Source organism: Microtus oregoni, unplaced genomic scaffold, assembly GCF_018167655.1.
Source record: "Microtus oregoni isolate MIOR12 unplaced genomic scaffold, Mior012 000036F_ref0000092, whole genome shotgun sequence".
Classification (NCBI taxonomy): domain Eukaryota; kingdom Metazoa; phylum Chordata; class Mammalia; order Rodentia; family Cricetidae; genus Microtus; species Microtus oregoni.
Genome location: NW_024543095.1, coordinates 19,768,933 through 19,781,037, shown reverse-complemented (window position 1 = coordinate 19,781,037; position 12,105 = coordinate 19,768,933). Strand labels below are relative to the sequence as shown.

General features: G+C 36.1%; 1 protein-coding gene across 5 annotated transcripts in view; it reads left to right on the top strand.

Annotated features, from left to right (window-relative positions):
- Zfr (zinc finger RNA binding protein) overlaps window positions 1–12,105 on the top strand; it is a 66,291-nt gene that overhangs the window by 46,074 nt on the left and 8,112 nt on the right. For all 5 annotated transcript variants that reach the window (XM_041631019.1, XM_041631017.1, XM_041631020.1 and 2 more), the window contains 3 exons: window positions 3,032–3,173; window positions 7,678–7,775; window positions 8,619–8,714. In XM_041631019.1, coding sequence (XP_041486953.1) covers window positions 3,032–3,173; window positions 7,678–7,775; window positions 8,619–8,714 — 336 coding nt within the window. The remainder of the gene's footprint in view (window positions 1–3,031; window positions 3,174–7,677; window positions 7,776–8,618; window positions 8,715–12,105) is intronic.

Here is a 12,105-nt window from a genome sequence, read left to right as displayed (position 1 = left end):
CCAGCTCATCATTCCTCAACGCGAGAACTTTGACATTTTTACTAAAGTTCTCTGTGTTGTAGCTGAGTGCCATCATCACTCACATGCTGTATCATGACAGCTGATTCAGTTAGGAAATAATGAACAGGTAGTGGATTGGAAAAGGGATAATTCACAAAGCAGGTCAGATTGAGAAATACAGCTTTAGATTTAATCATGGTATTCCAGTCAGCAAACAGTTCAAGATGTGTGAATTGCTTATTTGTGTGACTTCCCATTTAATATTTTCTAATTGTAATTGAACAGATAAGTACAAAATATGGGAAATACGACCATAGATAAAGGGGTGATTACTATATCTTCAGTTTTCTAAATATTTATAATGGTAGGAAATACTTTGTCTTGGCAGCAAGATAGTAGAGAAGGTAAAAGTACTTTCAACCCTGGAAACAGAACCCACACAGCACATAACATGAACAGTGGAGGAGAGGACTACTCCACAGAGCTGTCCTCAGACCTCTGTGCACAAGCACACAAGTACAAGTAATAGAGCATCCTCTTTTTGGTTCTCTAAAAACAAAACTTTTTCTAAAGATGAGATTTCAGAAATTGAATATGCTCTAATCCAACACATAGGGAGTGGGAGGCAGGAAGATCATCGGGTCAGGGTTGTAGTTGGTTGGCTGCCTATAGAGTTTGAGCCCAACCTGGGCTGCATGAGGTCTTGTCTCAAAAAGTAAGCATGACCAAGGTTTAAGTAATGTTTTCTTGAGTCATTTGCAATCAGTCTTCTAAAACATTGCAATCTAATTAGACATTTTAAATTTAGGGATTGAGATTTTCCTGGATTTTACATTACTAATACAGAATTGTACTTGACCAGAGTAGAACAATAGAAAACAAAAAAACAATGAGTTGTCCTGTTGAATTTAAGCCATATTGAACGTAGCATTGGCAGCTAGTGTTTTGCTTTGGTTTGGTTTCTTTCATATTAGCATTGTTTCCAGAATTAAAAGGAATCTTTCCAAATATTAGGAGCCAGTAGAATTAGCATTGAATTTCTTCTCACTTCTGTTTTGGTATGAGTGGGACAGGGATGTAGGGCATGACAGTGGCCAGTAAGCTTTAGGGAGGGAAAAAACAAAACGTAAAAATTTTAAGTAATAACTTGATATGCTAAAAGGCACTTATTTATACTTAAAGAAAGAAAGACTTTTTTAAGTAGCCATCCATATAGCTCAGTGGGCAAAATGTTTGCCTCCAGAGCCTGATGTCTGGAGTCTGATTCCCAGAAGCTGTGGAAAGAAAAGAGACAATTTCCTAGCATTGTCTTCCGACTCATTCATGTCGTGGTATGTGTATGCCATATGCACTCACATCACACACATGCAAGCACAGTATAGAACAACGTGATTTTTTAGGGAGGGGCTGTTAAGATGTCTTAGTAGTTAAGAGTATCGTTCTTGCAGAGGGCCTGAGTTTGAGTCCCAGTACCCTTTGTCTGCTCACAACCAGCCAGAACTCCAGTTCCAGGGAATCCGACACCCTCTCTAACCTCACAAGTACAGACATGCATGTGGTGCAGATAATATGCAAGCAAAACACTCACACACATAAAATCTTTTTTTAAAAAGGAAGTGGTGGGTGGTGGCGGTGCATGCCTTTAATCCCAGCACTTGGAAGGCAGAGGCAGGCGGATCTCTGAGTTCAAGGCAATCCTAACCTGTGAAGCGAGTTTCAGGACAGTCAGAGCTATTACACAGAGAAACCCTGTCTTGAATAAACAAAAATAAAAAAAGAAAGAAAGCAATTAAAAAGTGCTAAGTAATTAATAGTTAATGAAAAACAAACTACTTTGCAGATTACTTGCTCTTAACTATTTGTGCACAAACAAGTAAAATAAAGCAAATTAATCATTGTCGTTAATATTTATATAGTATCGTTAAGTACTTAAAAAGTTAATCTAGGGGGCTGGTGAGGTTGCTCAGAGTTGCTGCCAAGTCTGATGGCTGAGTTCACACTCCCCAGGACCCAATTGGTGGAAAGAACTACTGCAAGTCATCCTCTGGCTCCACTCATGCACAGTGGTATGTGTAAGCATGCGTGTGCACACATAATAAATTGAGGTGTCTTTTTTGGTTGGTAGTGGGTTTTTGGTTTTGTTTTTTAAGTTAATTCTCCAGCAACTTTGTGTCGAGTATGATATCACAAGTAAAAAGTAATGTACAATTTGAGCCTAAATAGTAATATATAAAAATTTCATGTTTCTGTCTTGTTCTCAGTGGTGGGGGTGGGCAGGTACTGGGGTTCGAACCCAGAGCCTTTCACACACCAAGTGGTTTATCAGCTGAGATATATTTGCGCCACCTGTAATGTCTATATAGAGACTTAATTTGCTCATATAAACTGGAAGTAAATTCATGCCTACCAAATTACAATAGATCTGTTACTGACTGCTTCTGGGTAAGCAATAAATTAACAAGTTGCAGAGAATGAACTATGGGAATGGTTGTTGAATCAGGCTCCTTGAGGTCCCATACATATTTTATTTCCCTTGAAAGTCTGTAAATATATGAGATAAATGATGGCAGCAGCTTTTTCTTTTAATTCATGGGTTAAAGAAGACATGCATACACATATACAAATAACTCCTATTAAAGTAATGGGGTGATTGATTAAGAACACCCACATGGTGATTCACAGCCATCTGTAATAACAGTTCCAAAAGGATCCGAGCCTCTTCCTTACTCTGTGGGCACCAGACATGCACATGGTACACAGACATACATGCAGGCAGGCAAAATACCAAACATAAATATTAATCAATAGAAAAGTTTGAAAATAGTGGAAAATATTAGTTCCACAAAGAATTCTGAAACTAAGGAAAAGCAAGAGATTAATAATGGTTTGGGTAATTAGTCTGTCGTGTTTCTTTAGAGGGAATAGAATCCAGTATTTGTAGAAAGGTAAATGTAATAAAAGCCACAATAAAGCTATATTTGTCTTTTAATGCAAAAGATTCAACTAATTTCTTAAAATCTTTATTACATAGGTTATAAGTCCTGAGAAGTATGACATAAAATGTGCTGTATCTGAAGCAGCAATAATTTTGAACTCGTGTGTGGAGCCCAAAATGCAAGTTACTATCACCTTGACATCTCCAATTATTCGAGAAGAGAACATGAGGGAAGGAGGTTGGAAAGCCAATTAAACGTTCTACTTTTGTATTAACTTTTTGTTTTCCATTTACCTATCCTTTGATGGCATTAAGCCCTAGAAGGCAACATGCTGGCATTACATATGAATTTGGTAGATTTAACTTACTCAGCAATTAGTTTTGCTTTAGATCATTTCTAACAAAGTGAGTGCTCTTCTTAGTGATGTGCTGTTATAGAAAACATCCTGTAATTGGTTTTCTTGATATATTTTTTTTCCTTTCTTTCAAACCTCAGATTTCTGGAAAAAAAAACTTCAAAAAATTGTTTTTTGCATAGTCAATACATAGAAAAAAGTTTAAATGCTTGTTAATAACTTGGGGCCACAATTTAACTTTTGCTAAGACAGTCTTGGTCTTGCCTTGTCTTGATTAATAAAGTTTCACAAATTGGCAAACTATCTACAACACTTAAAATTGTTATGTATATAGTCATGGATCTGGCCTGTCCTGAAGTGAATATTTCTAGTTCTCTGAGGTTGCTCAGTTTTGCGTACTTTATCAATGCAGAATATGCTAATGCACACAGATTTGGGCACTTGACCTACATATCATCCTAGAGCTCTTAACAAATGATGTGGATAAGTGAGTTACAGTACAGTTCAGGGTCTTGTTTTGTTTTTGTTTTTGTTTTTTTAACTGAATTTGCATTTGTAGAACATGAAACTCTTAATGGTGCCAGCAATGTTGCTTTAGGGACTATTCTGTAACATTTTCAAAGCTTCCAAAGCGTTTAAGCCAAAAGCATGATCAGTGTCTGCAGTAATGTTGGTTCTCTTTTTTATGGGTCAGATAAAATTTACTTTGTTTCCTTTCATGTTGTTTTTATCCATCTTAAGTTGTTGGAAATGGAATTAAATTTTACAGTGTCTGTTTTTAGTACAGGTTGAGGAGAAAAAATATTAATAAGGCAAAATGATTATTTTTAAAAAACTGGGCTTATGAAAAAACTTGGGCTATGAAAGCCCAAGAAAAGATTATTTTAGTCAAATTTTCATTTGGAGGAATGTCTGATTTTGTATATTTCATATCTATACCATATTAGGATTTTTAAATATTGTACCTTAAGCTTTGCATCCTAAAAAATTATTTGAACTTTATGTAAAGGATCATTGCTGTGAGCATGAATTCCCCTCGAAGGTCTAGCTCTCTGTGTTGTTGAAGAAAATAGTTCTTTGAGACAATTTGGCCAAGTTGTATGTAGCATATGATCCTTTACTTAGGATTTTAAAAATCTCATATGTTTTATAAAATAATGTTGCTATATTTAATGTAAAATTATGCTTATGTAACCATTTAACTTTATTTCAGAATGTTTCTGTGTATTTAGCCTCAGTTCATTATCAAGCCATTTTATAAGTAGAGTCCTATTGTAGTAAATCCTTTAACATGCCTTCTAAAGGAAACAAAATTATATTTTTGTCTGACCCAGACTGAGGTAGAATTACTGTTATGAATTTTACAAATATGATCATGAGGAAAATGGTCAGCCTGAAATTGAAAGATTTTGCTTCAAGGCACTGAGCTGGAAAGTTGGATATACAAAAGTGTAGAAACATTGTTAAGAGTGTTTTTTGCTGCAGATGACTGCAGTAAACCCATGTTTTTAGCTTTGTCATGAAGATTGCTTCTTTCTAGCTGCAGAATATCGGTATGTATTCTCTCTCACTGCAGCTCCCGGTGCTCTGTGTCTTCAAATCATTTAAAGCCTTTAGCTTGCTTTGGGGAGTTAGTACAGGGTGTAAGGAAGGCTTTGCCGGAAGAACATTGTAAATCATGAGATTCAACTATTATATTTCCACATAGTGTGATAGCTTCTTTAATATGTAGTGGTCCTGTTTGATATGAAAAATCATTTAATAAAAGAAATAACTAAATTGTCGAAATAACTGTTAAACACACGACAGATGTCTTTTCTGGTATTGTGTTTGACAGTTAACATACAGTAAACATTTAATTGACTTTAAGCTTGAAATGTTCAGAATGCTCTAACCATTGCTACAGAATTTTTTTCTGCAGCAAATCAAGTATTGTGTGTGTTTTTTTTCTACCTGTAGCTTATCAGGCCCGGTCCAAAGCCTTCTAGCAGAAGGGATTGATTCCTGTCAGGGGTTGCTGCCAAGACATCGGAAGGATTTTTGACCAAGGTTTTCAAAAGCTCAGTGTCACATCTGCCATTTGATGAAGGGGGGATTTTGGATGCAGAGTCTGGCATTTTTTTTTGTCTTTTGTGTGGCTATTTTGTTTGTCTTTTGTCTTTTCTAGAATTGAGCAGTGTTCACACTAGTTTTTAAATAGTTGGGTAATTTATATTTTACATAACAAATGTTAATTGAAATTAATATATTCCCATTAACTTTTAATCATAAAATAGTGTGGACACAGCATGTCTTCTAATTAGTGATTAACCCCTTAAAATTTGTGAAATACATTCTTGTAGGAAAAGAATTTGTATTTTTTTTTTAATAAATTGACAGGTTTTCGTTTTGTTTCATTGACTCTTAGGGAACAAATATGATTTTAGCACAATATATCTAAGGGGTTAATTTACTTAAAATATAAAAATGGGTACAAAAATCCACACTCCAAATTTAACAAAAATTTCCTACTTAATGCCTCTTATTTGTTTTTAACTTGTAATAAGTGTTCTGGCATCACTGAATTTCTATTGTAAGTTACAATTTTATACAAAAAGTTATTGGAAGAATTATGTAAGATTCTGAAATACAGTAGATTTAGAAACTTTACATTGACCATAGTCGTCTGTTTACATTCTGGCTTTAACATACTGTAAATAGAGCAGTAGACAGAGGTCTTTCCGCCTAGTCTTTATGTTGTGGAAAGTGGAAGTGGTTGAGGTGGATTTTTTTCTTTTTCAGAATAGTTATCTATCCTTTCTTTGTCCTTTTTCCTTATCTCATTTTTTTTAGATAACTTTCATGTTTCATCTATTCATAAGAATGACAACTTACCTCCTAAGACTTCTAAATTACTGGGCCAGAGAGATGACTCATTGAGTAAGAGCATTTGTTGTTCTTGTAGAAGACCCCAGTTCAATTCCTAGCACTCAGGGTTTGGCAACCCACAACCAACTAGACTCCTGGCCCTGGCCCAGGGCATCTGATGCCTTCTGGACTCTCTGGGCACGCACAAAAACGCATAATTAAAAAGTAAATTTTAATAAAATTGATTTCTAAATTCTTAGAAGACCAAAAAAAAAAATCAAGCACTTAACCCAGACTTATAGAACTTATTAGTTTATATTTCTTCTTTTCTCACTCATAGTCATGTGAAATACTCAGTAAATTATTGTTTCCTAAATGTGTCATGGTTGCTCTCTAGTTACTGCTTATATTAAACAGATTAATTTTTCTGTATTTAAAAAAAAATCACACTATAAACTAGGCACAGTGGATCATACTCTTAATCCCAGCTCTCAGATACTGAGGGAAGAGGATAAACCATGGTTTCAAGGCCAGCCTGAGCTAAAGACAAACCAGAAAAGCAAAATATACTATAAAGTTGATAACAACTGTGAATTAGATTGAAGTAGTTACTATTTGGTTATATGTTTGACCAGCAAATTTATTATCTTCTTCACATTTTATAGATACTTCAGATAAACATATAGCTGGCCTTTAGATCTTCATCTTTGTGAATGATTTATTAATGTAAACTGGTCTTTGTTAATGTAAAGTTAATTTCTTGTCCTAATTTAGTTTCCCATTTTCTCAAGCTTTATTAACGTAACACATTTTAACCAATTTAAAAAGACCCTATGTATTTACCATCAAAGTATTCTGCTCATGGCTTCTTTTCTGTACTTTAATTGTATTTTACTGTGCTAGTTCCTGTAGCCTTTCTCTGCTTTACTCATTGTTTCTCTCTGATTACTGTTTAGAATACTTTTAATGAAAACTTTTCATTTTAGAAAGCATTCCATATTTCCTTATAACATACTAAAATTCTCCTGTTGAACATAAAGAATTGAATTCTCATGGAACTAAACCTCATTTTGGTCCTTTGGTTTTTGGGGGTTTTTTGTTTGTTTTGTTTTTGTAATTGTTATATTGATATTCATATTTATTTTAAGTTTTCTTAAATTAGCCCAAGAATAACCTAGAATACTTGACCAATATGGTAGTTTATTGTACATTCCCATTTAAGGTGGATTTTTGTGTTCCCTTTTGTCTTTGTCTTCTTTGTGCTGGTGCGCTGTGTCCAATAATCTTTCCTTTAGATTTCATTTTGGTGAGTAAGGTTTCTATTTCCAGAAAATTGTATCACTGAAGAGTTTATCTTAATTCTCCTTTTGTTCTTCATATTGTATTATATAAATTTGTTCAAAGTTACTCCCTGGATGAATTAAACTGGAAAAACTCTCAAATGGCTCACGTGACACTGATGCTACTTTAAGAACGTGTCTTGCTCACCTGGTCAAACACCCATTCCTCACTGCATTTTGCCAATTCAATCCATTTTAGATGTAACCTCGGGTATGGTGAAAGACCCACCGGACGTCTTGGACAGGCAAAAATGCCTTGACGCTCTGGCTGCTCTACGCCACGCTAAGTGGTTCCAGGTTCGGAACATCATTTTACTTTTTTCTTGTAGCCTTATGAGAGAGTAGTTCAGTACATGTTTAACTATGCTTAAACATTTCAAAAGATTGCCTAAGCAACACTGTTTTAAATTAAATCTCAGAAAATAAGGTATCCTAGAAAGCTGAGTATAAAGATCTGCATTTTGCAGTTACTATTAATTTGACAATAAGCAGGCTTGGGGGATGTTTGTACTCCGGGGTTTTTATTTTTAGTGGCTATATTTGAAGTTGACTTCTTCAGGAAGATCACGTATTTTTGTATATATATTATATTCCATAAGGCTGCAGATTAACTTTGCTTTAAATAATGGAATATGTGTTTAAAGCTTTGTGTATAGTTTTAAGATTTTCCCCTCTTTCTCTAAGTTATGAGTGTAGGGAATGAAAGGTGAGGAAGCAACTGCTTGGTTTAGTGACTTTGCAGACATGCAAAGGCACAGACAGGAAACCAAACAGATCTCCTTAACCTTCCAGTCCCTAGACAAACTTTTTAGCTCTTTACTTTTCCTTTTTATTTCTAATTTAGGCAGATTTTTTTTTTCAGTTTACTGTTTTGTATGAACACGGGTCAAGGTTCACAGGGGATCAAGAAATATTATTCTTGTATAATCTGTTTACTTTGACCTAAATACTAGCTTTTAAATACTAACTCTGGCATAAAATACTGCTGTAAATGGCAGCTCATTGACCCCAACTTAAATGTAATTATTTTTATTTTTAATCTGAGCTTCCATTGAACAGTGGTATTTTAACTTTTTTTCATCAAGGGATGTTTCTGGTATTTCTAAGATTAATTCAGTTGGTTTTTGTGTTGCCCTCAAGGCTAGAGCTAATGGCCTACAGTCCTGTGTGATTATCATACGTATTCTCCGAGACCTTTGTCAGCGAGTTCCAACTTGGTCTGACTTTCCCAGCTGGGTAAGTAGCTTATGACAGCACCATATGAAAGATGAGAAAGGTCTTCTTTATTTACTCTTTGTCCTCTCACCCTACATTTTCATTTACATATCATATTTTTCTGTTCTGATGACAATTCCTGGGGATTTGAGAATATTGATTGTTTTAGGATTAATAATTAAGAAATTATGCTTGGGCTGGTAAGATAACTTAATGAGTAAGGGCCTTTGCCACCAAGCCTGAAAACTTGAGTTCCATCCCTATAACCCATAAGGTACAAGAAGAGAACTGACTCCTAAAGATTGTCCTTTGGTCTTAATATGTACGCCACGGCACATAGAGAAGTAGGGAGACACACAATGAATCGGAGAATGAGTGAATGTTTTTTTTTTTTAAGATGGTTTGCAAAATTATAAAGAAAATAGAATTTAATGTACTGAGTGACAGCTCAGCCGTGCAAGCTTGAAGGCCTAATATCAAGTCCCCAGAACTCACATAAAATATTGGGCATGGCGTACACACACTTTTAACCTTAGTATTGTGCTGGCCAAGACAGGAACATTGCTAGCTACTAGAAAAGCTTTAGGTTCAGAGAGACCCTTTCTCAAGAAATTGGGGAAATGAGCTATAAGTATGAGGCTCGTCTTAAACAAACATAAAAAGACCCAATGCCTTTGTTTAAGACTAACTGTTCTTGAATAGTAAAAATTCAGATAGAAATTTGTTCAGAAATAAAATTTATCCTGTTGATTTCAAAGTTAGGTTATTAAAAGTTAAATAGCCAAGGTTACCAGGGGTGGTAGCTTATGTCTTTAATCTCAGCACTCAGGAAGCAGAGGCAGGTGGATCTCTGAGTTTGAGGACAATCTGGTCTACAAAGTGAGGTCAAGGACAGCTAGGGCAGTTACAGAGAAACCCTCTATTGAGAAAATAAAGGGAGGGAAATGCCAAGGTTATCTTTTATTTATTTCTAATTGTTTTATTCTTGTTTCTCTCTGTGTTTAAGAATTCCATGCTTTAGACTGGGCATTCCTTGTGGCCCATGCCTTTTCTCCCCGCACTTGGGAGGCAGAGGCGGGTTGATGTCTGTTGAGTTTGAGGCCCCCCCGGTCTTCAGAACTAGTTCCAGGATAGCCAAGGCTACACAGAGAAACCCTATCTGGAAAAACCAAACAAAAGCCTTAACTTTGGACTTAAGGCTTGTAGGGGTCAAATTTTTTCCCTTATAAATTATATATAGTATATATATTAGAGCTACAAAATTACATACTTACTATACTGCAAAAATTCCTAGAAGGGTGTGTCCCAAGTTTTAGTGATAATTTCTAAGGTAAGTGGGAGAAATAATTAGGATAAAGAGCTATAGTGTTTCATTTTTATTGGGAAAGGAAGGAGGGATACATGTGTTTGTTACTCGTGTGGTTAAATCTTTAAATTATGAATAGAATCCAGATAGTAGTCACAGCCCTAGGGAAGCTTGAAGCAGGGAATTTTAAGTTACATTTTAAGACCCTATGTCAAAAAAGCCCAATGAAACAAAAATACATAAATGAATCAAAGATGAATGCAGCTATGTATTTTCTGAGACACTTTTTGTCCCAAAGAATTTTTTAACCCAAGGAAGGAAAACAGCTTTCTGTTATGTCTGATTAATATCATCTCTAGAAGCAGTTATCCTATTGTTGCGTCAGTTTTGTCTGACATAGCTATTATCTTTTCTGTTTTCATCTTTTGCCACTTTCCCATGTGACAGACAGGGTTTGAGGACTTAATTTGGTTTTTACCTTTGTTTTTTTTGTTGTTGTTGTTGTTTTGTTTTTTTTGTTTTTTTTTTTTTTGCTATCTATTAGTTCTTGTCTTAGTTACTTTTCTATTGCTATGAAAGAGACACCATGACCAGGCAATTTATCGAAGAAAGAATTTATTGAAGTAGGGACTCAACTTCACTTTCAGAGAGTTAGTAATTAGCAGACAGGCAGTCATGATGCGAGAACAGTAGGTGAGACCCTCTGTGTTGAGACAGCAACCACAAGGAGAGAGAAGAGAGAGAGAGATAGCATGGGCTTTTGAAAACTCAAAGCCCACCCCCAATGACACACCTCTCTCAAAATCATACTTCCTGACCCTTCACAAAAGAGTTCTGCCGAATGGGAACCAGCATTCAAATATGTGTAGACCATTCTCACTCAACTACCACATTCCACTCCCTGCCAACATGGACTTGTGATACCACAATACAAAATGAATTGAGTCCAACTTCAAAAGTCCCAACATGCTTTCACAGGTCTCAACAGTTTTAGAAATTTAAAGTCTCTTCTGAAGACTCCAGTCAGTCTCTTAGTTATAACTTCCTGCAAAAGCAAAAGCAAAATGCAAGTTGAAATGAAATGAAATTTATGCCTTTGGTAATGCTGAAGCATGCATGGGCAGCCTGTATATGGTGGTTCTGTTGAACTTTCTATATATTGGGTTTCATGGTCTAAGTTGATGAGGACCAGATCTCTTCCTCAAGAGGGCTCCAGATCTCATTACAGATGGTTGTGAGCCAACATATGGTTGCTGGGAATGGAACTTAGAACCTTGGAAGAACAAGCAGTGCTCTTAACCACTGAGCCAAAAGCAAGTTACATACTTCCAATATAAGTGGCACAGAATATCAGAACCTTTCCAGAGGGGAGGAAGGAGGCATAAAGAAGAAATCTGGACCAAAGCAAGACTCAGTGATGCAAATTCCAAATCCTCTATCTCTTACTGATGCTAAAGGACTTAGGTTGCTTCTCTCTTCCAGCTTCGCTGACTGCAGCAGACTTCACTCTCTTGGTGTGGTTTCACTCCCTGTCTATAGATGTCCTTGGTAGAAACCCCACAGCTTTATGCCGTGTCCTCTCTGAGCCTTCATGCAGGGATTCCTCTGCCATTTACCTGGCCTCAATGACTTTCATTAGCTGTGAAGGAAGAAGATTCCACAGCTGTAGCCTGCTTTCTTGTATTGCCAGCTCCCAAATCATGTCACAGAGACTTACTATTTAGAGTGCTTGGCCTTAGATTTGTTTCTAGCTAGCTTTTTTAAACTTAATCCGTTTTTATTCGTCTGTGTGCTGCTCTGAGGCTCGTTTACCACATCTATGTACTGTCAGTCCTGCTTTTTTCTTCCTTCTAGCTGACCGACTGACCCCCAGCTGGCCGCCCTTTTCTCTCTGCTAGCTCTTCTCTCCCCCCACTCCCAGGTCTATCCCTCTTCTGCCTAGCCATTGGCTGTTTGATTTCTTATTAGAACAATCAAGTGCCTTAGGCAGGCAAGGTTAACAGCAACACATGTTTACATAGTTAAATTCTATTCCACAACACATAACCCTGTGCTGTTGTATCCTTTATGATTCTGAAGCTAGAATCGTGTGGCAATGCTGCCAAG